General features: G+C 44.9%; 1 protein-coding gene across 2 annotated transcripts in view; it reads right to left on the reverse strand.

The window, feature by feature from the left end:
• Positions 1-17,062, reverse strand: part of LOC114807936 (interleukin-33-like) — a 29,396-nt gene extending 12,334 nt beyond the window's left edge. Inside the window, exons 1-3 of one of the 2 annotated variants that reach the window (XM_029054840.2) lie at positions 17,012-17,062; positions 7,190-7,274; positions 350-604 (exon numbers count right to left, since the gene is read on the reverse strand). In XM_029054840.2, coding sequence (XP_028910673.1) covers positions 350-604; positions 7,190-7,214 — 280 coding nt within the window. In that variant the 5' untranslated portion in view covers positions 7,215-7,274; positions 17,012-17,062. Of the gene's footprint in view, positions 1-349; positions 899-7,189; positions 7,275-17,011 lie in introns of those variants that run through there. The other variant, XM_039910947.1, reaches the window with a different exon arrangement.
• Positions 17,063-25,331: the final 8,269 nt, after the last annotated feature.

Here is a 25,331-nt window from a genome sequence, read left to right on the forward strand (position 1 = left end):
GTGGAACACTGTAACCAACAGAGAAGCAGCATGGCCTAGTGGAGAAAGCTTAAACCTCGGTGCTAATCCCAACTCCACCACTTGCTTGCTGTATGACCTTGGACAAGTCACTTAACTGCTCTACGCCTCAGTTCCCTCATTTCTAAAATGGAAATTCAGTACCTAACAGCACCACCTGCCATTGCTGACGATCGGACTGTATACTAAGCTCAGCCTATTCTCCAAACTGCAGTGAAGTGGTGTAATATTTAAATTCAAATCAAAAGATCCAAAATTGCCTACACAAACACACACATGCACATAAGTTAACACTATCCACAGATCACAGAGTTCAGTTGGAGATCGATACCTGCAAAGTCTTCAGGGAAGAGTTGTCTAGAAAAAAACTTCGTAGACGGATCCATTTCTCTGGGCATTTGTGACTTGGGACTGACTGCGAATGATCTACGGATGGCTATCGATGATTGTTTGATGATCGTTTGTGATCTTGCAATGGTCATTTGCAATCTAGGGCTGGTCTTTCTCATAATGAATCCTGAGCGAAGTTCCATGGTGGAAAAGCATGAGAGATTTGGATGGCGCTTCCTGGGATTCTTCTGGAGTCCTAAACACAGGAGAATTTTTTTTTTTTTTTTGGTCACAGTGGGGAACATTCTAGGCCTGTGTTTGGCAATGCAGACCTCATTGTTAGTGGCATGCAGATATTCCAAGTCTTTGACAGATTAACTTGGGAAAGTATTAAGATTATTAACATCAATAGCCAACCAGGGGCAAAAGCTAGGTCAAAACTTTCACAAGATGGAAATTACAACGAAAAACTTGTTAAAACTAAAAACCAATTTTAAACACAAAGAACTGTAGTAGCAAAAAGATTCCAATCACATATGAGACAAAGGCAGAGAGAACATATTGTGCTTAGCATCAATGTGATAACTAAGCTGCCAAGCCTGACAACGTAACCAAATGCAGCTCAACCAGTGTCAGGCCATCCATGACACAGAAGGATTGTTCAGTCATGTCATGGGTTGCTATGGTACACAGCCCCAGAATCAGAGCACAGAGTAACTCTCCCACTACAACTTGTTGGCAAATACAAACCCTTTCAGAATGTTTGTCACTGAAGAAAATTTAAGTCTGGAAGTCTAGGATAGTCAGTTTTGTGGGTGCATTTCCCACAAGTTTTTTGTTTTGTTTTGTTTTTTCATGGTATTTGTTAAGCACTTCCTATGTGCCTGGTGCTGTTCTAAGCGCTGAGGTAGATACAACCTAAACAGGTTGGAAACAAAGTCTTAATCCCCATTTTACAGATGAGGTAATGGAGGCACAGAGAAGTTAAGTGACTTGCCCAAGGTCACAGCAGTCAAATGGCAGAGTTGGGATTAGAACCCAGGTCCTTCTGATTCCCAGATCCCTGCTACATCCACTAGGCCACTCTACTTATCTAAGTTTAGAGCAATCACCACAGAGATAATAATAATGTTGGTATTTGTTAAGTGCTTACTATGTGCGGAGCACTGTTCTAAGCGCTGGGGCAGATACAGGGTAATCAGGTTGTCCCACATGAGGCTCACAGTTAATCCCCATTTTACAGATGAGGTAATTGAGGCACAGAGAAGTTAAGTGACCTGCCCACAGTCACACAGCTGAGAAGTGGCAGAGCTGTAATTTGAACCCATGACCGCTGACTCCCAAGCCCCGTGCTCTTTCCACCGAGCCACGCTGCTTCTCTAATACACACACAAACACAGTTGCGTTATCGTGTATGTTTTCATTACACACTTTGGCGAGACCTTGATGGCAGAATTAGGGAACGTTCCTCCGACAGAATGCATCTGTCCAGATACAGCGTCGTGTAGTGTCAGTAGAAATGGCTTTGTGCAAGTGCATGATGTACAGCTGAGTACTATAGTGTGAGTTTTCCTTAACATGGGGTTTTGCAAGAACACAACCCTCATAAGAAAAATAATAATGATACTTCCTAAGCACTTATGATGTGCCAAGCACTGTTCTGAACACTGGGGTAGATACAAGTTAATCAGGTTGGACACAGTCCCAGTCCTACATGGGCTCACGCTCTTATCCCTTCTTTACAGATGAGGTAACTAGAAGCAAAGTGACTTGCCCGAGGTCACATAGCAGACATGGAAAAGCCGGGATTAGAACCCAGGTCCTTCTGACTTCCAAGCCACACTGAGAACTAGGTGTATTCCACATTTTCAGCATGTGCCACGTTTGGGTTGCTTCTTGCTGCCGAGTAATGGTAGAAAAAGCATTTACTGAGCACCCACTGGGTGCCATGCGCTAAACTAAATGCCTGGGAAGTGCAAAACAAAGAAGTGACAAATTCCATGCCCACAAAGAGCTTACACTCTAATGGGAGAGACAGAACTGCAATGGTTGGTATTTGTTTAGGTTTCATGGATATGACACGTGGCTCCAGGCTGTAGAATAGAGGCGCCAGATTTTCCCATTAATTTTCCCAGATTAATTGGGATGAACGAGAAGCAAGGCTCTCAGTGGTGCAGTTGGGAGACAGCTGCAGGCCAAAGCCTTGTCACCGTGCTAACTTCCAGCTGCTCTTCATCTTACTGAGAGTGGTAATGGACAATCGCCAAAGCCAGAAGTGGTAAAGCTGGTGGAATTCAGCCTTCACGGTCCCAATTCTGTGGAGGAGATGGTCCCCACTGCTCCCCACAGAGCTGGGGCCCTTCTGAGAAGAACTCTCTTAAAGAGAGCTGATCAAATGTCTTCCAAACCAGCTCAACAAAAACTGAACCATACACAGCATGAACCGAAAATATGAAGTCTCTGCTTATATAATAATAATAATAATGTTGGTATTTGTTAAGCGCTTACTATGTGCCGAGCACTGTTCTAAGCGCTGGGGTAGACATAGGGGAATCAGGTTGTCCCACGTGGGGCTCACAGTCTTAATCCCCATTTTACAGATGAGGGAACTGAGGCACAGAGAAGTTAAGTGACTTGCCCACAGTCACACAGCCGACAAGTGGCAGAGCTGGGATTCGAACTCATGAGCCCTGACTCCAAAGCCCGTGCTCTTTCCACTGAGCCACGCTGCTTCTAAAGATCATGCAATGTTCCTCCTCCTCCTCCCACTACCACCAAGTCCTTTTTTTTTGTTTTCCTCCCCTAAATAGATGAGAATTGAAAAATCCTGATCTCTTGTCCGGTGGAGGAGATCATGAAAATTTTCTTTGCTTACACTTTCACCCATTTCCATTTCCTGTTGCCTATGGGGAGACTGTGGGTTCTGGGGAATCAATAGTAGCACTGCTATGTTGCTCTCCCCTCCGCTTAACTTCTCTAGGCTAGGTGTTGGGTCTCTCCTATTATGACTGCTCCCATTTGCTATTGGTTTTTCACCTACCATTTAACAGAGATGGAGGATTTAATCTTCCTTTGAGGGGAAAAGAGGGGTGGGGGGAGAAAGAGAAAGAATCCTTGCCTGAAGGTATTATTACTTCCCATGCACTTTCACTGGCCTTTTTTTCTTCTTCCCCCAAATGGATATTAATAGTAATAATAATAATGGTATTTGTTAAGAACTTATTATGTGTCAAACACCATTCTAAGCCCTGGGGTAGATAGAAGGTAACCAGGTTGTCCCACGTGGGGCTCACAGTCTTAATCCCCATTTTACAATGAGGTAACTGAGGCACAGAGAAGTTAAGTGGCTTGCCCCAACGACACACAGCTGACAAGTGGTGGAGCCGGGATTAGAACCCACGTCCTCCAACTCCCAAGCCCGGGCTCTCCACGCTGCTTAGTGATACTGGGGCAGGGACGAAGATTATTGAAGAAGCTTGACACCACCCCCTTCACGAAAACTGGGATGAGAGCCAGGCTCAGGCTACAAATCAAGAGATCCTGATGTTTATGTTTTAGGGGGAAAAAAAATAGTGTTGCTTCCTGTTATTCCCTATTCTGGATTAAACCATTATTTTTAACAGGAAAACCCTACCTAGCCACATGAAGCATAACAATGTAGTTATTGTTTTGAATGAATTGACAAAGTTTTACTGGCAAGTAATGGGCACCCAACAGGCAAGTGGCAGAACCAGGTTTGGAATCCGGGTCCACACCCTTTCCACTAGACCATGCTGCTCCTCCCTGGGCTCCTCAGACATGGCCACTGTAAAATGGCAGAGGTGTAGGGTTCCAGTTTCCAAGTGAGACTGTAGTCTGGCACATAGTAAGCACTTAAATACCATTAAAAAAAAAAAACAGAAAAAGGAGTTCACTTATATATGAGGGGAGGTAAGCCAGATAGGCAAAGTTGACTTAAAAGAAAGCATCAATACTCTGGCCTGGAAAAAAAGATGTCACCTAATGGTGACAGTTAACTGTCAGGAAGAAGGAGAATCAGAAAATTGTGTTTAGATAAAGAGTCACAGATGATGGGGGCAGGAGACAATTCAAGATGAGAACCAGTGGAAGATGCTGAAAAAAAAAAAGAAAAGAAAAACAAAACACAAAGGAAGTCTCTAAATCTAGGAAACAGACTCAAGAAATGTTCAGGGACTGGACAGACAGGAGGGCAAGGGAAATGTGCTAATGACAGAGGTGAAAGGACAAATGAGGGCACAGGAATAAAGAAAGGATATGTTCCATGAGGAAAAAGGAAGGGAGGAGATGTAATACTAGAATGCTCTCAGAGGTGAAGGAAGGTATAGATTTTATGAGTTGGAAGATAAATTAGAAATGCCAACTTTTTTTCTGATTTGTTATTATGAAAAGGGAAAGGGGGACCAATAATAATATTAATGGTATTTTTAATTTGGTATTTTTAAGAAGCAATGTGGCCTGCAGTCCTGGAATGCCCTCCCTTCTCACCTCCGCCAAACTAATTCTCTTCCCTCTTCAAAGCCCTACTTAAAACTCACCTCCTCCAAGAGGCCTTCCCAGACTGAGCTCCCCTTCTCCCTCTACTCCCTCTACCGCCCCCCCTTCACCTCTCCGCAGCTTAACCCTCTTTTCCCCCCATTTCTCTGCTCCTCCCCCTCTACCTTCCCATCCCCTCAGCACTGTACTCGTCTGCTCAACTGTATATATTTTCATTACCCTATTTATTTTGTTAATGAAATGTACATCGCCTTGATTCTATTTAGTTGCCATTGTTTTTATGAGATGTTCTTCCCCTCAACTCTATTTATTGCCATCGTTCTTGTCTATCTGTCTCCCCCGATTAGACTGTAAGCCCGTCAAACGGCAGGGACTGTCTCTATCTGCTGCCGACTTGTTAATTCCAAGCGCTTAGTACAGTGCCCTGCACATAGTAAGCGCTCAATAAATACTATTGAATGAATGAATGAAAAGGAAAACTGGGTTCTAAACCCAATTCTGCCACTTGCCTGCTTTGTGGTCTTAGGCAAGTCTGTGCCTCAGTTTTCTCATCTGTAAAATGAGGATTCAATACTTGTTCTCCCCTCCTATTTAGACTCTCAGTCCCATGAGGAACAGGGACTGGGTCTAATCTGATTATCCTTATATCTAGTAGAGGGCTTAGCTGACAATAAGTGCTTAACAAATACCACTATTATTATCATTATTAGTAGTAGATTGAGCAAGAAAGAAGGAAGGAGTGAGAGAAAGAAAAGAGGGATGGTAGAAGGAAAAAGGACGTTGACCATCTGTTGCCATTCCATCAATCAGTGGTATTTATTGAGCACTGCCTACTGTGTGCAGAGCACTGTACCAAACACTTAGGACAGTGCAGTACAACAGGGTTGTATTCAAGCGCTTAGTACAGTGCTCTGCACATAGTAAGCGCTCAATAAATACGATTGAATGAATGAATGGTATTTAATAATAATTTTGGTGTTTAAGCACTTACTATGTGCCAGGCACCGTACTAAGCACTGGGGAATATAGAAGCAAATAGGGCTGGATACAGTCCCTGTCCCACAAAGGGCTCACAGTCTCAATCTCCTTTTTACAGATGAGGTAACTGAGGTGCAGAGAAGTGAAGTGACTTGTCCAAGGCCACTTAGCAGACAAATGGCGGAGCCGGGATTAGGACCCATGACCTTCTGACTCCCAGGCCCATGCTCTATCCACGACACCATGCTGCTTCTCACACCAATTATGGTATTGTATTATTAGACACAGTGACTCCCTGTCATCACCACAGCCACCGTCACCAAGTAGTGGTGGTTCTGGTGCCCGCCCAGGATGGTGGGCATAGCGGCAGGAATAGGACGACAGCTCCAGGCTTGAGGGGGGCAAGTGGGTTTATCGGCCCCTCGGGGTTTCCCCAGCCACCTCAGTGGCTCCAGAGGTCCAACACCAGCCCGCCTTACCCCAAAAGCCTCCCTCAGGGAGGCTGGGGACACAATAGATAGAGGCTCATCCTGACTGGAATTCAGGGCCGGGGATGGGAAGAGCCTCTGACCTGGCCCCGAGATCCAGTGGGGCCAAGAGGCACAGTTCAGGTGCCCAGGCCGGGCGAGGGGCCACACTCTGCCAGCAATGGGGCAAGAAACAGGACTGACATCTTGGCTCCTTCCTGGCCCCTTTCTGGATCTGAGGGGAGGAGAGGCTAAATGATTGCCTACCCTACCCCAGAAGGGGTGGGCGGGGAGAAGCTAGCCCCCTCCGTGCTAATGTCATGGAGGTAACGGGCCCTTTCTCTGTCATGGAGCTATCGTCATCTGGTTGCATTGTTATAGGGGCAGCTAAAGGCTATAAACCCTGAGTTTGTGGGCAGGGATAGCATCTACCAACTCTATCGCACTGTACCTTCCCAAGCTTTTAGTCCAGTGCTCTGCACACAGTAAGCACTCTTTAAATACCATTGATTGATTGATCAATCATGGAGCTATTGCCCTCTGGTGGCATTTCTATAGGACTAGCCAGAGAGACAGTTTTTTAAAAGTCCTGAAGCAGAACCATACCTGGAGGCCCAATCAATCACTTACTGAGCACTTACCAAGCGCAGAGCACTGGACTAAGTGCTTGAGAGAGTACGACAAAAAAGAAGAACCGGTTTGAAACCATCCTAGTCCTTCCCATCCTCCCCATCTACTCATCTACAAGCATTTCTTGTTAATCCAGATTCTCACACGTAGTATTTCTTTTGAACACAGCAGCATGTAGGGACATGGGGATGATGAAGCTTTAAACCACAGACCTTATCCGGAGAAGTTAGCATAAAGACAGAGCATCTTACCTGCTAACTGGGAAGATTTAACCATTTTTCTGCTTGACTCTCAACTTGCCGGAGTGGATGTTGGCAACTTGGGGTATTCTGGGCCCTTTCCAAAAAACAAAAACAAAAAAAAACCAATGACAGAATAACAATTTAAAATCTTTTCATGATACTCCTCCATTGAGGAGCAATCAGTATTCCTCTCCCACCAGCTAAGCTTGAAGAAAGGTGATCAGTATCAACCACAGTTGTTTATTCAAATTTATACATTCGATAAACTTTCACAATGTCACTAAAATCCACCCTTTCCCTCCATTCAAACTGCTACCATGTTAATCCAAGCACTTATCCTCTCTCACCTTCAACTCCCGGCCTCCTGTCTCTCCCCGCTTCAGTCCATACTTTACTCTGCTGCCCAGATCATTTTTCCACACAACTGCTCAGGCCATGTTTCCAAACTCCTCAAGAACCTCCAGCGGTTGCCCATCCACCTCCGCTTCAAACAAAAATTCCTCACCAACAGCTTGAAAGCTCTCTATCACCTTGCCCCCTCTTACCACAGGCATCCCATGAGTCTCTGTTCTAGGTCCTTTACTGTTCTTGCTTTATGCTTTCTCTCTCCGGGAGCTCATCCACTCAGATGGCTTGTATCTACCCCAGTGCTTAGAACGGTGCTTGGCACATAGTAAGCACTTAACAAGTACCATAATTATTAGATGCCTTGAGCTACCACACTCAGTGCTGACCGCTTCCAGACCTCACTCTCTAGGTCTGATCTCTCATCTGAGCTGCAATCCTGCATCTCCTTGTGCCTCCAGGCTATCTTCACCTGGATGCCCCGCTGGCACCTTCAACAACATTATCTAGAACAGAATTCACCTTTCTCCTGAAACCTACTCCTCCCCTTAACTTTCCCCATTCAGTCGATGACGCCACCATCCTCTCTGATCTCATCTGCCTCGCCGCTGACCGTTTTCCCACACCCTCCCGCTGGCCTGGAACTCCCTCCCCCTCCATAAACGACGGACCACCCCTCTCTCCACTTTCAAAACCATTGCTAAGGGCACATCTCCTCCAAGGGGCCTTCTCTGATTAAGCCCATTTTTCTCCACCTCGCTCTCCCTTCTGCTTCATTTCTGAACTAGGATCTGTGACTTTTGGACATTTGATATTCACCCCACAACACTTAGGCTCATAATCTTTAATTACATATTATGAATTATTCACTTATATTAATGTCTGTCTCTCCCTCTAGGCTGTAAGCTCCTTATGGGCAGGGAACATGTCTACTAATTCTGTTGCATTGCATTCTCCCAAGGGCTTAGTACAGTGCTTTGCACCTAATAAGCCCTCAATAAATGCAGTTGAATGACTGATTGATCCTTCGACTCCCTCAATCTACTGCCAAATCCTACCTTTTTTTTTTTTGGCCTCATCTCCTAGGTCTGCTCCTTCCTGTCCACCCAAACTGCTCCCACAAGAAGCAGCGTGGCTCAGTGGAAAGAGCACGGGCTTTGGAGTCAGAGGTCATGGGTTCGAATCCCGGCTCGGCCACTTGGCAGCTGTGTGACTTTGGGCAAGTCACTTCACTTCTCGGTGCCTCAGTTCCCTCATCTGTAAAATGGGGATTAAGACTGTGAGCCCCACGTGGGACAACCTGATTCCCCTGTGTCTACCCCAGCGCTTAGAACAGTGCTCGGCACATAGTAAGCGCTTAACAAATACCAACATTATTATTATTATTATTAAAAGCCACAGCTAGACTACTGCATTACCTAAAGCCACTAGACTCCTAGCCTCCAGTCTATACTACATATTGTTGCGCTGAGCATTTTCCTGATTTGTGTACTCACTGTGTGTTCTGCAGTACCACACACTGATGACTCCCTTCTCTGGAATCTCTACCATGAAGCAGTGGAACTCAGGTGACAATTTTTCCTGAAATCAGTGTATTCATTCATTCATTCAATAGTATTTATTGAGTGCTTACTATGTGCAGAGCACTGTACTAAGCGCTTGGAATGAACAAGTTGGCAACAGATAGAGACAGTCCCTGCCATTTGACGGGCTTACAGTCTAATCGGGGAAGATGGACAGACAAGAACAGTGGCAATAAATAGAGTCAAGAGGAAGAACATCTCATAAAAACAATGGCAACTAAATAGAATCAAGGCGATGTACATTTCATTAACAAAATAAATAGGGTAATGAAAATATATACAGTTGAGCGGACGAGTACAGTGCTGAGGGGAGGGGAAGGGAGAGGGGGAGGAGCAGAGGGAAAGGGGGGAAAAGAGGGTTTAGCTGCGGAGAGGTGAAGGGGGGGTGGTAGAGGGAGTAGAGGGAGAAGAGGAGCTCAGTCTGGGAAGGCCTCTTGGAGGAGGTGAGTTTTAAGTAGGGTTTTGAAGAGGGGAAGAGAATCAGTTTGGCGGAGGTGAGGAGGGAGGGTGTTCCGGGACCGCGGGAGGACGTGGCCCAAGGGTCGACGGCGGGATGGGCGAGACCGAGGGACGGTGAGGAGGTGGGCGGCGGAGGAGCAGAGCGTGCGGTGTGGGCGGTAAAAAGAGAGAAGGGAGGAGAGGTAGGAAGGGGCAAGGTGATGGAGAGCCTCGAAGCCTAGAGTGAGGAGTTTTTGTTTGGAGCGGAGGTTGATAGGCAACCACTGGAGTTGTTTAAGAAGGGGAGTGACATGCCCAGATCGTTTCTGCAGGAAGATGAGCCGGGCAGCGGAGTGAAGAATAGACCAGAGTGGGGCAAGAGAGGAGGAAGGGAGATCAGAGAGAAGGCTGACACAGTAGTCTAGCCGGGATATAACGAGAGCCTGTAGCAGTAAGGTAGCCATTTGGGTAGAGAGGAAAGGGCGGATCTTGGCGATATTGTAAAGGTGAAACCGGCAGGTCTTGGTAATGGATAGGATGTGTGGGGTGAACGAGAGAGATGAGTCAAGGATGACACCGAGATTGCGGGCCCGAGAGACGGGAAGGATGGTCGTGCCATCCACGGTGATAGAGAAGTCTGGGAGAGGACCGGGTTTGGGAGGGAAGATGAGGTGCTCAGTCTTGCTCATGTTGAGTTTTAGGTGGCGGGCCGACATACAGGTGGAGACATCCTGGAGGCAGGAGGAGATGCGAGCCCGAAGGGAGGGGGAGAGGACAGGGGCGGAGATGTAGATCTGCGTGTCATCTGCGTAGAGATGGTAGTCAAAGCCGTGAGAGCGAATGAGTTCACCGAGGGAGTGAATGTAAATGGAGAACAGAAGAGGGCCAAGAACTGACCCTTGAGGAACTCCAACAGTTAAAGGATGGGAGGGGGAGGAGGCGCCAGTGAAGGAGACCGAGAATGACCGGCCAGAGAGGTAAGAGGAGAACCAGGAGAGGACGGAGTCCGTGAAGCCAAGGTGAGATAAGGTATGGAGGAGGAGGGGATGGTCGACAGTGTCAAAGGCAGCAGAGAGGTCAAGGAGGATTAGAATGGAGTAGGAGCCATTGGATTTGGCAAGAAGGAGGTCACGGGTGACCTTAGAGAGAGCAGTCTCGGTAGAGTGGAGGGGACGGAAGCCAGATCGGAGGGGGTCTAGGAGAGAATGGGAGTTAAGGAATTCTAAGCATCGATTGTAGACGACTCGTTCTAGGATTTTGGAAAGGAAGGGTAGTAGGGAGATAGGGCGATAACTGGAGGGGGTAGTGGGGTCAAGAGCGGGTTTTTTTAGGATGGGGGAGACATGGGCATGTTTGAAGGCAGAGGGGAAGGAGCCATTGGAGATTGAGTGGTTAAAAATAGAAGTTAAGGAAGGGAGGAGGGCAGGGGCGATGGTTTTAATAAGGTGAGAGGGAATGGGGTCCGAGGCGCAGGTGGAGGGGGTGGCACTTGCGAGGAGGGAGGAGATCTCATCTGAGGATACTGCAGAGAAGGATGGGAAAGTAGGGGATATATATATATAGTTAAATTAAATAGGTATAGATTGCCGATCAATAGTGATATGAAAATTAGGTGACAAACCATGCAAGATAGATGTTATCTACCTGAAAAGGTCTTAAATATCTCAAGTGAATCATAAAACAATGAGTACATGCTCCATGCTTAATAGTTATATTGAGTCAGATCTTTCAATAAAGATCCATCACACACTCAGTGATTCATTTATTCCTTTCCCTCTGACTTTCTGCAAATTGCCCCTAGTCACTTAAAAAATTCAAAGATCTTTGATGAACTTTCACACTACAGGCTTTAGACAATTTGAGTCTGTTCTTCTTTACTTCCTGTCTTTTGACCAGTTTTCTATCCATGACAAAACAGACTCAAATGGATAGAAAACTGGTCAAAAAACAGGAAATAAAGAGTAGGGATAAACAGCCAATTTTCTGTAAAGAGGGGATAGCAGACTCTCAAAAAGTACGATTGATTGGGTGGAGAGGGTAGCAGCAGCAGATGAAAAGGTGGGTAGTGGTAAGGTCATGCATCTTGCAGTAGACAGCCTCAGTCACTAGGCAATTGGTCACCACAAAACTGGCCCTTCCTGGGACAGTGACGGGCATTTCCAGGAGAAACTTAAACTTGCGTCCCTTGTGGGACAGGGACTGTGTTTTTGTTTTTTTTGTTGGTATTTGTTAAGCGCTTACTATGTGCCGAGCACTGTTCTAAGCGCTGGGGTATTCACAGGGGAATCAGGATGTCCCACGTGGGGCTCACAGTCTTCATCCCCATTTTACAGATGAGGTAACTGAGGCACAGAGAAGTTAAGTGACTTGCCCACAGTCACACAGCTGACAAATGGCAGAGCTGGGATTCAAACTCATGACCTCTGACTCCAAAGCCCGGGCTCTTTCCACTGAGCCACGCTGCTTCTCTACCTGATTGATTTATATCTATCCCAGCGTTGTTCTAAGCGGTTAACAAATACCATTTAAAAAAAGAAAGAAAGAGGAGAGGTGGAAAAGGAAGAAAGAGAACCACTCCAATAACTCATTCACTGGCTCGGGAAGCGCAGTTTAGCTGCATTGGGCACGGTAGTGGCAGTTGCTCCTGCTCACAGGATTACAGTGACTGAGGGATCCTGCCTCCCATCTTTGCCTACAGTGGAATTCTTAATGGTCCCACCTTAGTGGTGGTTGGGACAGAACCCCCAAAAGTGTAATTTTCAGCTGTCTGGTGAACTTATATAAAACCCTTGTTGCTAGGAGGGGGGGAATAGTCTATATGTGACTAGCCAGCTCGAAATGGCTCTTTAGTGGACTTCAACTTTGAGTAAGTCATTTTTAATGGACAGGGACTTAGGTTGGAAAGGGCACTGCAACGAGAACAGTCATGAGGGAAGTTTGGGTAATAAGCGCCCACCTTTTTAATAATCGAATTGGACGGAATCCACCCAATCTTGACCTCTTATTTCCATCTATCTCCTAATTCCGTACATCAGTCAGTTGTATTTATTGAGCGCTATGTGAACACTGAACTATGCACTTGGGAGAGTACCATCAGCTGAAACAATGATAGAAACCGTTGTCATTTATATTGATGTCTGTCAACCCCTCTAGACTGTAAACTCATTGTGGGCAGAGAATGTGTTCGCCACCTCTGTTGTATTGTACTCTCCCAAGTGATAATGTTTGTATTTGTTAAGCGCTTGCTATGTGCAGAGCACTGTTCTAAGCACTGGGGTAGACACAGGGGAATCAGGTTGTCCCACGTGGGGTTCACAGTCTTAATCCCCATTTTATTCATTCATTCATTCAATAGTATTTATTGAGCGCTTACTATGTGCAGAGCACTGTACTAAGCGCTTGGGATGAACAAGTCGGCAACAGATAGAGACAGTCCCTGCCGTTTGACGGGCTTACAGTCTAATCTGAGGCAAAGAGAAGTTAAGTGACTTGCCCACAGTCACACAGCTGACAAGTGGCAGAGCTGGGATTCGAACTCATGACCTCTTACTCCAAAGCCCGTGCTCTTTCCACTAAGCCGCGCTGCTTCTCAGTGCTCAGTAAACACCACTGATTGATAAACTGTGTTTTGAAATGGTGCCTTTTGTTAAGCTAGATCCAGTTAGCAATACCCTTCAAACAAGGAGCTGTTTTCTAACCGATGAGTAGCACTATTACTGAGTGAAAATTTTCAGCCAGAAATGATGAGTTGCCACTGACAACTCTTCTTAAATTTCACAAACTGTGAATGTGTATGTATTATGTATGTGCCAATTAATTGGCCAGTGACATTTATTGAGCATCTACTGTGGTCAGAGCACCATACTAAGTACTTGGTAGAGTTGTCAGCTGTGTGACCGTGGGCAAGTCACTTAACTTCTCTGTGCCTCAGTTACGTCATCTGTAAAATGGGGATTAACTGTGAACCTCAAGTGGGACAACCTGATTACCCTGTATCTACCCCAGCGCTTAGAACAGTGCTCTGCACATAGTAAGCGCTTAACAAATACCAACATTACAATGCAAAAGAGTTGGTAGATGTGATTCCTGCCACAAGGACCTTACGGTCTAGAGGGAGAGATGGAAATTACATTACAGGTGAGTATGTAGGTACACAGTCCCACACATTCACCTATTATTGTCTCAGAGACAGTGATCATATCTTGAAATCATCAATATTAGACCAAAGCTGAGGTCACAGGAAGACAGAAAGCTACATCGATCAATGGCATTTATTGTGCACTTACTGTATGCAGATCACTGTATTAAGCACTTGGAAGGATATAATAGAGTTGTTAGATACATTCCCCACCCACAATCTTCCAGTCTAGAGGAGGAGATGGAAACTAAATTACAAGGTGTGCTTGTGTGTGCATGCAGTCACACGATCACTGTTGTTTCAGAGTGTGGTCATACCTTGAAAGTGTCTATATTTAACCAAGGTTGAGATCACAGGAAGACAGAAAGATGATATGCCTCATCCAACTAGGCAGAATAGAGCTCCTTTGAAGAGTGGAGGAAGGGCCTAAGCACACAGAGGTAGGTACAGCTGAGTTGTCTACATGAAAAGAACGCTCCCCAACATACTGCCTCTGAGTTATGCACTAGGCTGTAAGCTTCTTGAGGGCAGGGATGGTGCCTCCCAACTCTCTTGCATTTTACTCTCCCAGGTGCTTGATACAGTGTTCTGCCTGCAATAAGCACTCAAAAATACCACTGACTGATGGATAATCCAGGACAGAACCCTGACTGCTCTTCTCCAGTGCCATAGCTTTAGCTATTTCACTGAATGCTTCCCTCTATATGTAGTCTAGAAGGTGCAGTACCCAGCCCAAAGGACACAGAGGGAGTTTTAAAATATTCTCTGTGCAACATGCTTCCTTTTCTACCAACATTCAGCACTATTCCTTCCGATTAAAAAAAAAATAATAACTGCTTTATTCAGAAACCCAATACATCATGAGTCATGGACTTTCATTAGTCATTATTAACTCCGCACAAAGGGATATGATTCAGAGTGCAGTAAGATGATCAGTTTGCCAGCTGAAACCCACTGGATGTGTGACAGGAAGGAGTTCAGGAGGTGGTAGGCCAGAGCAGGGTTTCTTAATCTGAAGATTAAGACTGGCTCGGGGTAGGAGTGTTTTGGGGTGGCCCTACTGGGGTCTTGGGAATTTAACTGGAGAGTACCAAATAGCTTGCCACTTTGTTAGCCCAAGAAGCAGCAGCATGGCCTAGTGGATGGAGCATGCCCGAGAGTTAGAGGAACTGGGTTCTAAACCCGGCTCCGCTAAGTGTCTGCTGTGTGACCTTGGGTAAGTCACTTAACTTCTCTGTGCCTCAGTTTCCTCATCTGAAACATGGGGATCAAGACAGTGAACCCCAGGTGAGACATGAACCGAGTTCAACCCGATTTGCTTAGATCTACCCCAGCTCTTAGTACAGTGCCCAAGACATGGTAAGCACTTAAAACCATTAAAACAAGTCCCCAGATTACAAGTGCTCAATAAGTACTATTGATTGATCAATCTTCTTCCCTCTGTGTGTTTCCACCCCCTGCCCCCCAAAGGAATTCTTCAAGCTTGTCTCCCTTTGTCAAATCTCACCTACTATCGTTCTCTGGGACCATCCCAGATATGGGCCACATGGCACACTCCTGCTATGGAGAGAATATTGATTTTCTGTGCCAACCCATGTGGACCTGGAAATGTTATTAAGGTAACTGAAATGGCCTTACAAAGTAATAAGGAAGGAGTTGGCAGGATGGGAGGGCTCTATACAAATGAGGAATAGATCAACGCTATGAGTAATGCCCTATCTCTCCAAGAGAAAGGCAGAAGAGGAATATTTTTCTCAGAGGAGCCCAGAACAGTTGTGTGTACCCCTTTATAGAAGCAAACCTTTTGGGCTGCTTGAGAGCCTCAGTAGGGGAAAAGACAAAGCTGTAGAGCCAGGGATGAGCAGAGAAGGCTGTTGACAGTCTTCTGGGGACACACAGACTAGAACCTAGCCGATAGAGTACAGGCTTGGGTGACAGAAGAGATGGATTCTAATCCCAGCTCCAGCACTTGTCTTCTGTGTGACCTTGGGTAAGTCACTTCACTGTGCCTCAGTTCCCTCAGCTGTAAAATGTGGATGCAATACCTGTTATTCATTCTATTTAGACTGTGAGCCCCATGTTGGACAGGGACTGTGCCTGACCAGGTTATCTTGTCTCTCCCTCAGCATTTAGTACAGCGCTCACTACGTAGTAGGCATTTAACAAAATACCAGAGTTATTATTAGTAGTAGTAGCTGGAGTGAGGGGCAAGAGCTCCACGGGAGCCGGAGCACAGCAAGGGAGAGACGGGCTAGAGAAAAAAATAAGGCGTGAAATTAGAGTGTCAGTGGAGTCCTCATCAGGGCGTCACCCAAGCAAGGAAGAACGAAGAACAATAACTGTGCTATTTGTCAAAACACTTACTATGGGCCAAGCATTGCACTAAGCACAGAGACAGATATCAAGAATCTGGGTGGACCCAGTCCCACAGGGTGTTCACAGTGTAAGTAAGATCAAGGGAGAGTAAGGTTTCAACTACTATAAGCACACTACTATAAGCACCCAACCCCAAAGGTTCCCAAATCAGTATCTTGAGGGGTTTGCATGCAGTACAATATGATACTTAAAAGAAATCCTGGTATTTATGACATTTTCATGATTTTTTTTTTGGTCCCAGCTTTTGATTTGGGGGGATTTTTTTTTTTTAGTTCAAGGTGATAGAAGAAAGCTGTGTGGAGGCTGAGTAGGAACTGCTACAGCGGAATTGCTTACTTGCCTTCAAAGCAAAGAAGAAAGGTAGCAAAAGGGAGAGGTAGGAAAAAGTTACAAATGGATGAAATGTGCAAACATGAATAATAAATCCTGTAGGTCCTCTCCTTTTTGTCCCTTTCCCTACAAACCAAGGGTACTTGGTTTGGTTGAAAATCAAACTGTAGGAGAATCACTATGCGAACAAGGAATGTTTGTTTGAGCCCTCCTTTGCAGAATGTGGAAGTGCTTTACCAAGTGGCTAATAAAAAAAAGAACACCTCACAAAATTTGCTTTAAGTCTACATCTGATCTAACCAGAGAAAAAACACTGTACCCTTATAAAACCACTACTGTAACAATAATTAGTAACGCCTGCCAGTCACTCAAGTAAGCCTGAGCATGTGTCTACGAACTCCACTGTAATGTACTCTCCTAAGTGCTCAATACAGTGCTCTGCACACAGTAAGCATTCAAACACGATTGACTGAAACAGTATTAATGGCCAGATTAAAGCTTCTACCACAGTGCAGTTGTCGAGTCATTTTTCAGAAGTTGAAAGTCGGCAATTTCTGTTCCTAAAATCGACTTAGTCAAAACCCAGATAAGAAAGCTGCAGAAATTGTTGGTTACGCTTACCTTTCAGTTCGGTTTATTCTCGTCCCTGAAGGAGAGCTGCTCTGAGTTTAGCAGCTTGAGTACTGCATATTTATGACATAAATGTTGGCAGCTATCCAAACTTCCTTAAAACACTTGGAAAATTTGCCAGAGCAGATTTCGGTATCTTCATCACTTTTAGTTAGAAAAGTGGCCAGACAATGCTTTCCCTTTCATTCGATCCATCTAGTTTACAAAGATTAATCATTTCTCAGAATTGGACAAAAGCAAAGTTGAAATAACAGTAGACGTTAGAGAGTTTTTAATCACTGATTCTTCAAGCCAGGCTCTATCGCTAAACCTCTGTGTACATAAAGCATTCCTTAGAAGAAATCAGAGGCAAGAGCAAGAAAGTTTATTAAAAGGTTTAGAAAAAAGGAATGGGATCGCCACACAAAATACTGGAACAAGAGAAGAGGTTGACCTTTAGAGATGGCTGAAAAAAGGTGAAGCCACAACGTACGTAGAACAGGTTGGATTGCTTTGGCTTTGACCCACAGTGCTGGAGGCTAGTCCCAAGTTAAATGCAAATTCAGCTGTTTTGGGGTACCAACTCTGGAGTTTCAGCTTAGGGTGGCCTTGGTAGGATAGTCATTTTTCTAGTTTTATATGAAACAGTTTAGATTTCAGCTGGTCTCTCCCTTGTGCAGATATAGGGGCACCAGATCAAATCAAATCAATGCTAGGTATCTATTATGTGCAGAGCACTGTACGGAGCACCTGGGAGAACACTTCAGTGACTGATTCCCACTTGTTTACTCTTTCCCACTGCTTAGTATAGTGCTCCGCACACAATAAGCCCTTAATACTATTACTACTATAACATGAAGTTGGTAGGCATGTTCCCTGCCTATCAGAAGCTTACAATCTAGAGAAAATAGCGGTATTTGTTAAGCAGTAAGCACTGGGGTTGATGCAATATAAGCAGATCAGAGACTGTCTCTGTTCACAGGTTTGCTGTCCATTCATTCATTCAATCGTATTTATTGAGCACTTACTGTATTCAGTGGGAAGTAGGAGGTATTAGGATTCAATCCCCATTTTACAGATGAAGAAATGGAGGCACAGGGAAGTTGAGTGACTTGGCCAAGATCACACAACAGATGAGTGGCAGAGCTGGGATTTGAACCCAGGTCCTCTGACTCCCAGATCCATGCTCTAGCCACTGGGCCAAGTTGCTTCTTCGATGCCCTTATGTCCAGTATATTTGACTCCTGCAGCTCAGTGTGACATCTCTGTTCACAGGGACTTGGGAGGGGAACACAAAGGCTCTGGATCGAGGGGAAGGTGCGTGTGTATGTGTTGTGGGGAGGGGAGGAGGGAGGGAGAGGAGAGAGAGATAAGGTTACCCCTGGAGAAACGCTCTATGCTCAGGTGGCCTAAGATGGGATATTGCAAATAGTCATTATGACATCATTTCATTACCTGATGTGTCTGGCAGGATGCACGTGATGTTAGTGAAACCAAGCAGGAGAGGATGATCAACAAAGGCAAAGTGGATTAAGACAGAGCCAAGACAGTTGGATTTGGAATGAGGTCAGTGGTGACACTGGATAATGCATTTTCAGTGGAGTCAAGGGGACAGAACTCTCATGATATTTGGTCAAGAAGAGGTTTGATGGTGAGAAAATAAAGGCACAGTTGTAGGCAACCTATTCAAGGAGTTTGAACAGGAATGGGAGGAGAGAGGTCGAGGTAATAGTCGGAATTACCTGTGGGATCCAGATAGGGCTTTTTGTTAGTGTAGGAAGGACTTGAATGCGTTTGAAAGCAGATGGGAAGGACCCAGAGAATGAAAGGTTGAAGATAACAGTGAGGGAGGGAGAGTGGGTGCACGTATTTAAGAGCTGAAAAGAGATGGAGTCAGAGGCATGGACAAGAAAAGCAGCTTGGCATAGTGGATAGAGCACGGGCCTGAGAGTTAGAATAATAATAATAATCATATTTGTTAAATGCTTACTATGTGCCAAGCACTGTTCTAAGCACTGGGGTAGATACAAGCTAATCAGGTTGTCCCCTGGGCGGCTTACATTCTTAATCCCCATTTTACAGATGAGGTAACTAAGGCACAGAAAAGTGAAATGGCTTGCCCGAGGTCACACAGCAGACAAGTGGCGGAGGCGGGAGTAGAGCCCACGTGAGAAGGTCATGGGTACTAATCCCAGCACTGCCATTTGTCTGCTGTGTGACCTCGGGCAAGTCACTTTGCTTCTCTGGGCCTCACTTATCTCACCTGTAAAATGAGGACAGACTGTGAGCCCCACGTGGAACAGGAACTATGTCCAACCCGATTTGCTTGTATCCACCCCAGCGCTTAGTACCGTGCCTGACGCATAGTAATCCCTTAAATACCATAAAAAAAAAGAGAGAGATTGAGAGCAGGTAGGAAACTACTTCCTGCAAGAAAGCTAGAATGGAGGTGAAAAGGGAGAGTAGTAGAGCAATAGCCTCCAGCAATGTTACGTGGTGTTGTTTTTTTTACTACCTCTCAAAGTCTGCTAGTGCTAGGTAGCAAAGGTATGTATGAAGAAAAAGACCGAGTAAGTAGCTTCACTTTTAGGACATGAATTGCTTGTTCCAAACTTCCGTAATAAGAATAATAAGAACTGTGGTATTTGTTAAGTGCTTACTTTGTCCCAAGCGGTGGGATAGATAAAAGATCATCAGATCCTTCATGGGGCTCACAATCTACATAGAAGGGAGAACAGGTATTGGATCCCCATTTTGCAGGTGAGAGAACTGAGGCACAGAGAAGTTAAATGAATTGTCCTATGTCACACAGCAGCTAAGCAGCAGAGTTGAGATGAAAACTCAGGTCCCCTGACTCCCAGTCCCTTGTTCTTTCCATTAGGCTACACTGCTTCCCTGTTTCCGTACTAAAAGAACTCTCAATCCCAATGCACTGACTAGCTATCACCTTATCTCACTGCTCTCATTCCTGTCCAGGCTCCTTGAAACAGTTGTTAATGACCACTTCTTTCACTTCCTCCCACCATTTCTCTTTTTGACCCACCAGTCAGGTCTTCACCCCCTTCGCTCCACTGAGACTGATTTCTCCGATGTCACTAATGACCTCCTGAAAACAAAATCTAATGGGATTCACTTTGTCCTACTCCTCCTTGACTTCATGGCCCTCTGATATTGATGAGCACTCCTTTCTCCTGGAAATGGTATCTCACCAACAAGACGCTTACCTAGTTCTCCTCTGACCTCTCCAGTCACTCCTTCTCAGTCTCATTTACTGCTTGTTCTTTGTGTCTCATCCCCATAATCTCCATATTATCCTCAACTCATCTCATTCAACCTGTCATCCAATCCTATCGGTTCTATCTTCACAACATTGCTAAAATCTTCCCTCTCCTCTCTATCCAAACTGCTCCCATGCTGATCCAAGTGCTTATATCCTGCCTTGACTATTAGGTTAGCCTCCTCACTGACCTTCCTGCCTTCTGTCTCTCCCCATTGCAGTCCATGCTTCCCTCTGCTGCCCAGATGGTTTTCCTGAAACAAAACCATTCAGCCCATGTCTTCTCACTCCTCAACAACCCTCCAGTGCCTACCCATCCATCTCCACATTAAATAAAATCCTTACCATAAAGCTTTAAGGCATTAGATCAGCTCTTCCCCTCTTACCTATCTTTCTGATCTACTACAACTCAGCCTGCACACTCACTCCTCTAGTACCAGTTTTCTCACTGTGCCTCCATCTCATCTATCTCACCGTCAATCCCTTGCCCACATCCTCCCTCTAATCTGGAATGCCTTCCCCCTTCATATCCAAAAGACCACCGCTCACCCTGCCTTCAAAATCCACCTAAAAAGTCACATCTCCAAGACTAAGCCCTCAATTCCCCTCCTTAATCTCCAGTCATCTAAGTACTTGGATCTGTAGCCATTAAGCGCATGCTAGCCACTTCACCCTCAGCCCTACAGCATAGGTACATATCCATATACTCTACCACCCCCTCGGGGTGGTACTCCTATACTCTACCAATCTCCACTATGGGAGGGAGAGTCAAGCAGAGGTATATCCATTCCTAGCTTGGGCAGTGGCTAGCAAGGCTTGGAAGGCAATCTGCTCCAAGTCAAAACTCACCTGTTCTGGGCAGCAGAGGCATGGGAGGAGGGTGGAGATCCAGGTTTACTGTGCAGAAGGAGGCAGTGGTAAGCCACTTCCATATTTTTACCAAGAAAACTCTACGGATACACTACCAGAACAATTGCAGGTGGAGGTGGGGCGTTCAGGGAGAGATGTATCCATGGTGTCGCCATGGGTCTGAGACAACTCAACGACATAAGATGACATACTCTACCATTCGCCCTATCTGTATTTTAATGGTTTTATGGTTTTTGTTAAGCGCTTACTATGTTCCAAGCATCATACTAAGGGCTGGGGTAAATACAAGACAATCAGGTTAGTCCCTGTTCCATGTAAGGCTCACACTTTTTCTAATCCCCATTTTACAGAAGCGATAACTGAGACACAGAGAATTTAAGTGACTTGTCCAAGGTCACAGAGCAGACAAGCGACAGAGCCAAGATTAAAACCTAAGCCCTCTGACTCCAAGGTTCATGTTCTTTCCATCAGGCTAAGCTGCTTCTAATGTCTGTTTCTCCCTCTAGTCTGTATGCTCCTTGAGGTCAGGGATTACGTCTACTACATCGTATTGTACTCTCCCAGGAGTTTAGCACCATGTTCTGCACAGTAAATGCTCAATAAATACCATTGATTGATTAATTTCCAACTCTGGGTGTCCCCCACTGCCCTCTTTTGAATCCCTTACTTTTCTTACACTACATGCTCTTAGGAATCTCATCTGCCTGTCTGGCTTCAGCTACCACCTCTAGGTGATCGACTCACAAATCTACCTCACTATCCCAAATATCTCCCCTCCTCTTCAACCTCACATTTCTTGCCTCCAGTACCCCTCCATGTGGATGTCCCACCACCAACTTAAACATGCCTACAACTGAACCTCTCATTTTCTCTCAAACGCCTTCTCATGACCCACCATAAACTTCCCCTTCTCTGTTGACAACACACCATCCACCCTGTGCTAGAAGACCACAAGTTTGGTGTCATCCTTGACTCCTCATTACTATTCCACTCTTACACCCCCTCAACTGCTAAATTTAGCTGGACTTTATAACATTTCCTGGACCTGCCCCCTCCCCTCAAACAGCTACCACCCTTATTCGGGCTCTCCTCATATCCCAGTTTGACTACCCTATCAGCCCCCCCACTGGTCTACCGGCCTCTTCAACCACAAAATCCTGGAGATTCACAACATCACTAAAATCCCCCCTTTCTTCTAAATCCCAACAACTACTAAGCCAACTCAAGGACTTATCCTATCCCTCCTTCACTACTGCATCAACCACCTAACTGACCTCCCTAGCTCCTGCCCCTCCCCACACCTGTCCATACTTCACTCTCCTACACGAATCACTAAAAAAAAAAAAGCAAAAAGCTCACTCCACATCTCCCCATCCTCAAGATCCTCCACTAGTTGCCTGTCTACCTCCACCATGTCAAACAGAAACTCCCTACCATCAGCTTTAAAACACTTGATCACCCCACACCCCCCTACTTTACCTCACTAATTCCCTACTACAATCCAGTCCCTTCACTTCACTCCTCTAACACCACCTTATTTCCTTGCCCACCTCCTCCTCCAACTATCCCCAGACTCCCTACTTTCCAAACCTCACTTAAACTACATCTTCCTGCAGAGGATACAATGAGTCAGCTGGAAGCGGTGGGGTTAGAAAGCACTCTCCTTTTTGCTGACAGCAGCAAATTATGCAGCTACTACCAGCTGTTGGTAGTTTTGAGGAGTGAGGTAAAGGTCTCACTCCCACTGCCCAGCTGATTGAAAACCTTATAAAAGTATCAGTGATTGCTGATACCCCAAATCTTTGTTTCCACTTCTCATGGTCATGAAGACACCTGCAAAGAAAGACTTAATTCTGAGTTTTGAACAGGACCTGAGGTGGGAAGTGTGTGAGAGAGTCATCTGTAATAGCAACCATAACATAATTACATGTAACATTTTTTCCGGAGAGGAAAGGCAAAAAACTCCTTAAAATAGATAAACAATTGTAGAAAAGGGAACTATGATTGAATGATAATATTGAATAAAACTGAACAAAGTGGAAAAAAAGTAACCTACAAGAAACTCAGAGGCTATTTTTAAAATATTGTATTTAAGATCCAAGTAAAATCTGTGCCACCAAACAAAACTGTGATAACAGGAGACTAAAAGAAACCCAGCAAACTCACTGGCAAAGGAGTTTGAAGAGCATCTTGAAAGGAGCACTGAATCTAATAACAAAAGATTCACCAAAAATATTGAAAAAAGAAAGCCAGCTGGGGCCTCTTGAAGATCAGAAGGGAATGGGTATACTTAAGGCTGAAAAGAAAAGAGTATGCTTCTGGCATACTCCGGTGTACTCTCCTAAGAATTTAGTACACTGTTCTCCACTCAGTAGGCACTCAAAAAATATCATTGATTAATAGATTTTTAAATTTTATATAAAACAAGTGACTCCCACCTGTTGATTCTCTCCCAGACTCAATAGAGCGCTCTGCACACAGTGCTTAATAAATATTATTATTACTATGTCTGACTATTAGTAGTGTTACTTCTACTATTATAATAATGCTGGTATTTGTTAAGCGCTTACTATGTGCAGAGCACTGTTCTAAGTGCTGAGGTAGATACAGGGTAATCAAGTTGTCCCAAGTGAAGCTCCCAGTTAATCCCCATGTTATAGATGAGGGAATTTAGGCCCAGAGAAGTTAAGTGACTTGCCCACAGTCACACAGCTGACAAGTGGCGGAGCTGGGATTCGAACCCATGACCTCTGACTCCCAAGCTCGGGCTCTTTCCACCGAGCCACACTATTATGACTGAATGGCATTCACCTGCGAATTTCTATGGAACTTGGAAAGGGCATTGCATAATTACTGGGAAGAGTGTACAACCTATCACTACAAACTGCCATTGTATGGTAAGGATTGCTAGATTCCCAATGTTATTCCAATCCATATGAAAGACTCCGGTGGTGATCCTGGAAATTACAGACTGGTGAGTCTCCTGCCGTAAACTTAGAGTCTATAATCAAATTTAGGATTAATGAGCCCCATGCCATGTAGAGAGAAAGACAACATTGTTTACTCCAGCATTAAGAAGAGTGCTTGGCACATAGCGCTTAATGAATGCTACAATTATCATCTATCTATAATATATACATACATACATACACACATGTCTATATACATATATTAGGGAGAGAGAGTGTTTACTATATGCAGAGTATTGGGAATCTCTTGGGGAAATTTAAAACATAATTCTTTTTTTTACACCTACATAGATTTTTGTAAATTTTCTCATTAAGACTAAAGGTTGAAGCCTCATATTTTTGGTATGTGCTGCATGTTGGTTGCTCCCTTGTTAATTGTAGTTGCTCGTCACAGAGAAACTCACTTGCAGAATTCATAAAAATATGAAGGTGAGAGAGGTGAAGCGAGGAGAGAGAGAAATCAATCTTTTATTAAAATGGTATTTGTTCAGCACTTACTATGTACCGGGCACTGTCCGAAGTCGCTGATGTAAGTTATGGACACAGTCCATGTCCCACATGGGGTTCATAGTTTTAATCCGCATTTTACTGATGAGTTATCTGAGGTAAAGAGAAGTGAAGTGACTTGTCCAAGTCACTTGCACAGCAGACAATTGGCGAAGCTGGGATTAGAACCCACATCCTCTGACTCCCAGGTCCGTGCTCTTCCCACTAGGCCACGCCGCAATTAATGGTATCTACTGAGTGTTTACCATGCACAGAGCACCGTACTAAGTGGTTGGGTAAGTACAATACAACAGAATTAACAGACACAGTCTCTGCCCATAAGGAGCTTACAGTCTAGAGGGAAAAGGAAGAGTAGCTCAAACAGAATCATTCATTCATTCATTCATTCATTCAGTAGTATTTATTGAGCGCTTACTACGTGCAGAACACTGTACTAAGCGCTTGGAATGTACAAATCGGCTACAGATAGAGACAGTCCCTGCCCTTTCATGGGCTTACAGTCTAATCGGGGGAGACAGGCAGACAAGAACAATGGCAATAAATACAGTCAAGGGGAAGAACATCTCATAAAAACAATGGCAAATAAATAGAATCAGGGTGATGTACATCTCATTAAACCAAATAAACAAAATAAATAGGGTGATGAAGATATATACAGTTGAGCGCACGAGTACAGTGCTGAGGGGGTGGGATGGGAATGGGGGAGGAG

The sequence above is a fragment of the Ornithorhynchus anatinus genome, chromosome X5 (assembly GCF_004115215.2).
Source record: "Ornithorhynchus anatinus isolate Pmale09 chromosome X5, mOrnAna1.pri.v4, whole genome shotgun sequence".
NCBI classification, from domain to species: Eukaryota; Metazoa; Chordata; class Mammalia; order Monotremata; family Ornithorhynchidae; genus Ornithorhynchus; species Ornithorhynchus anatinus.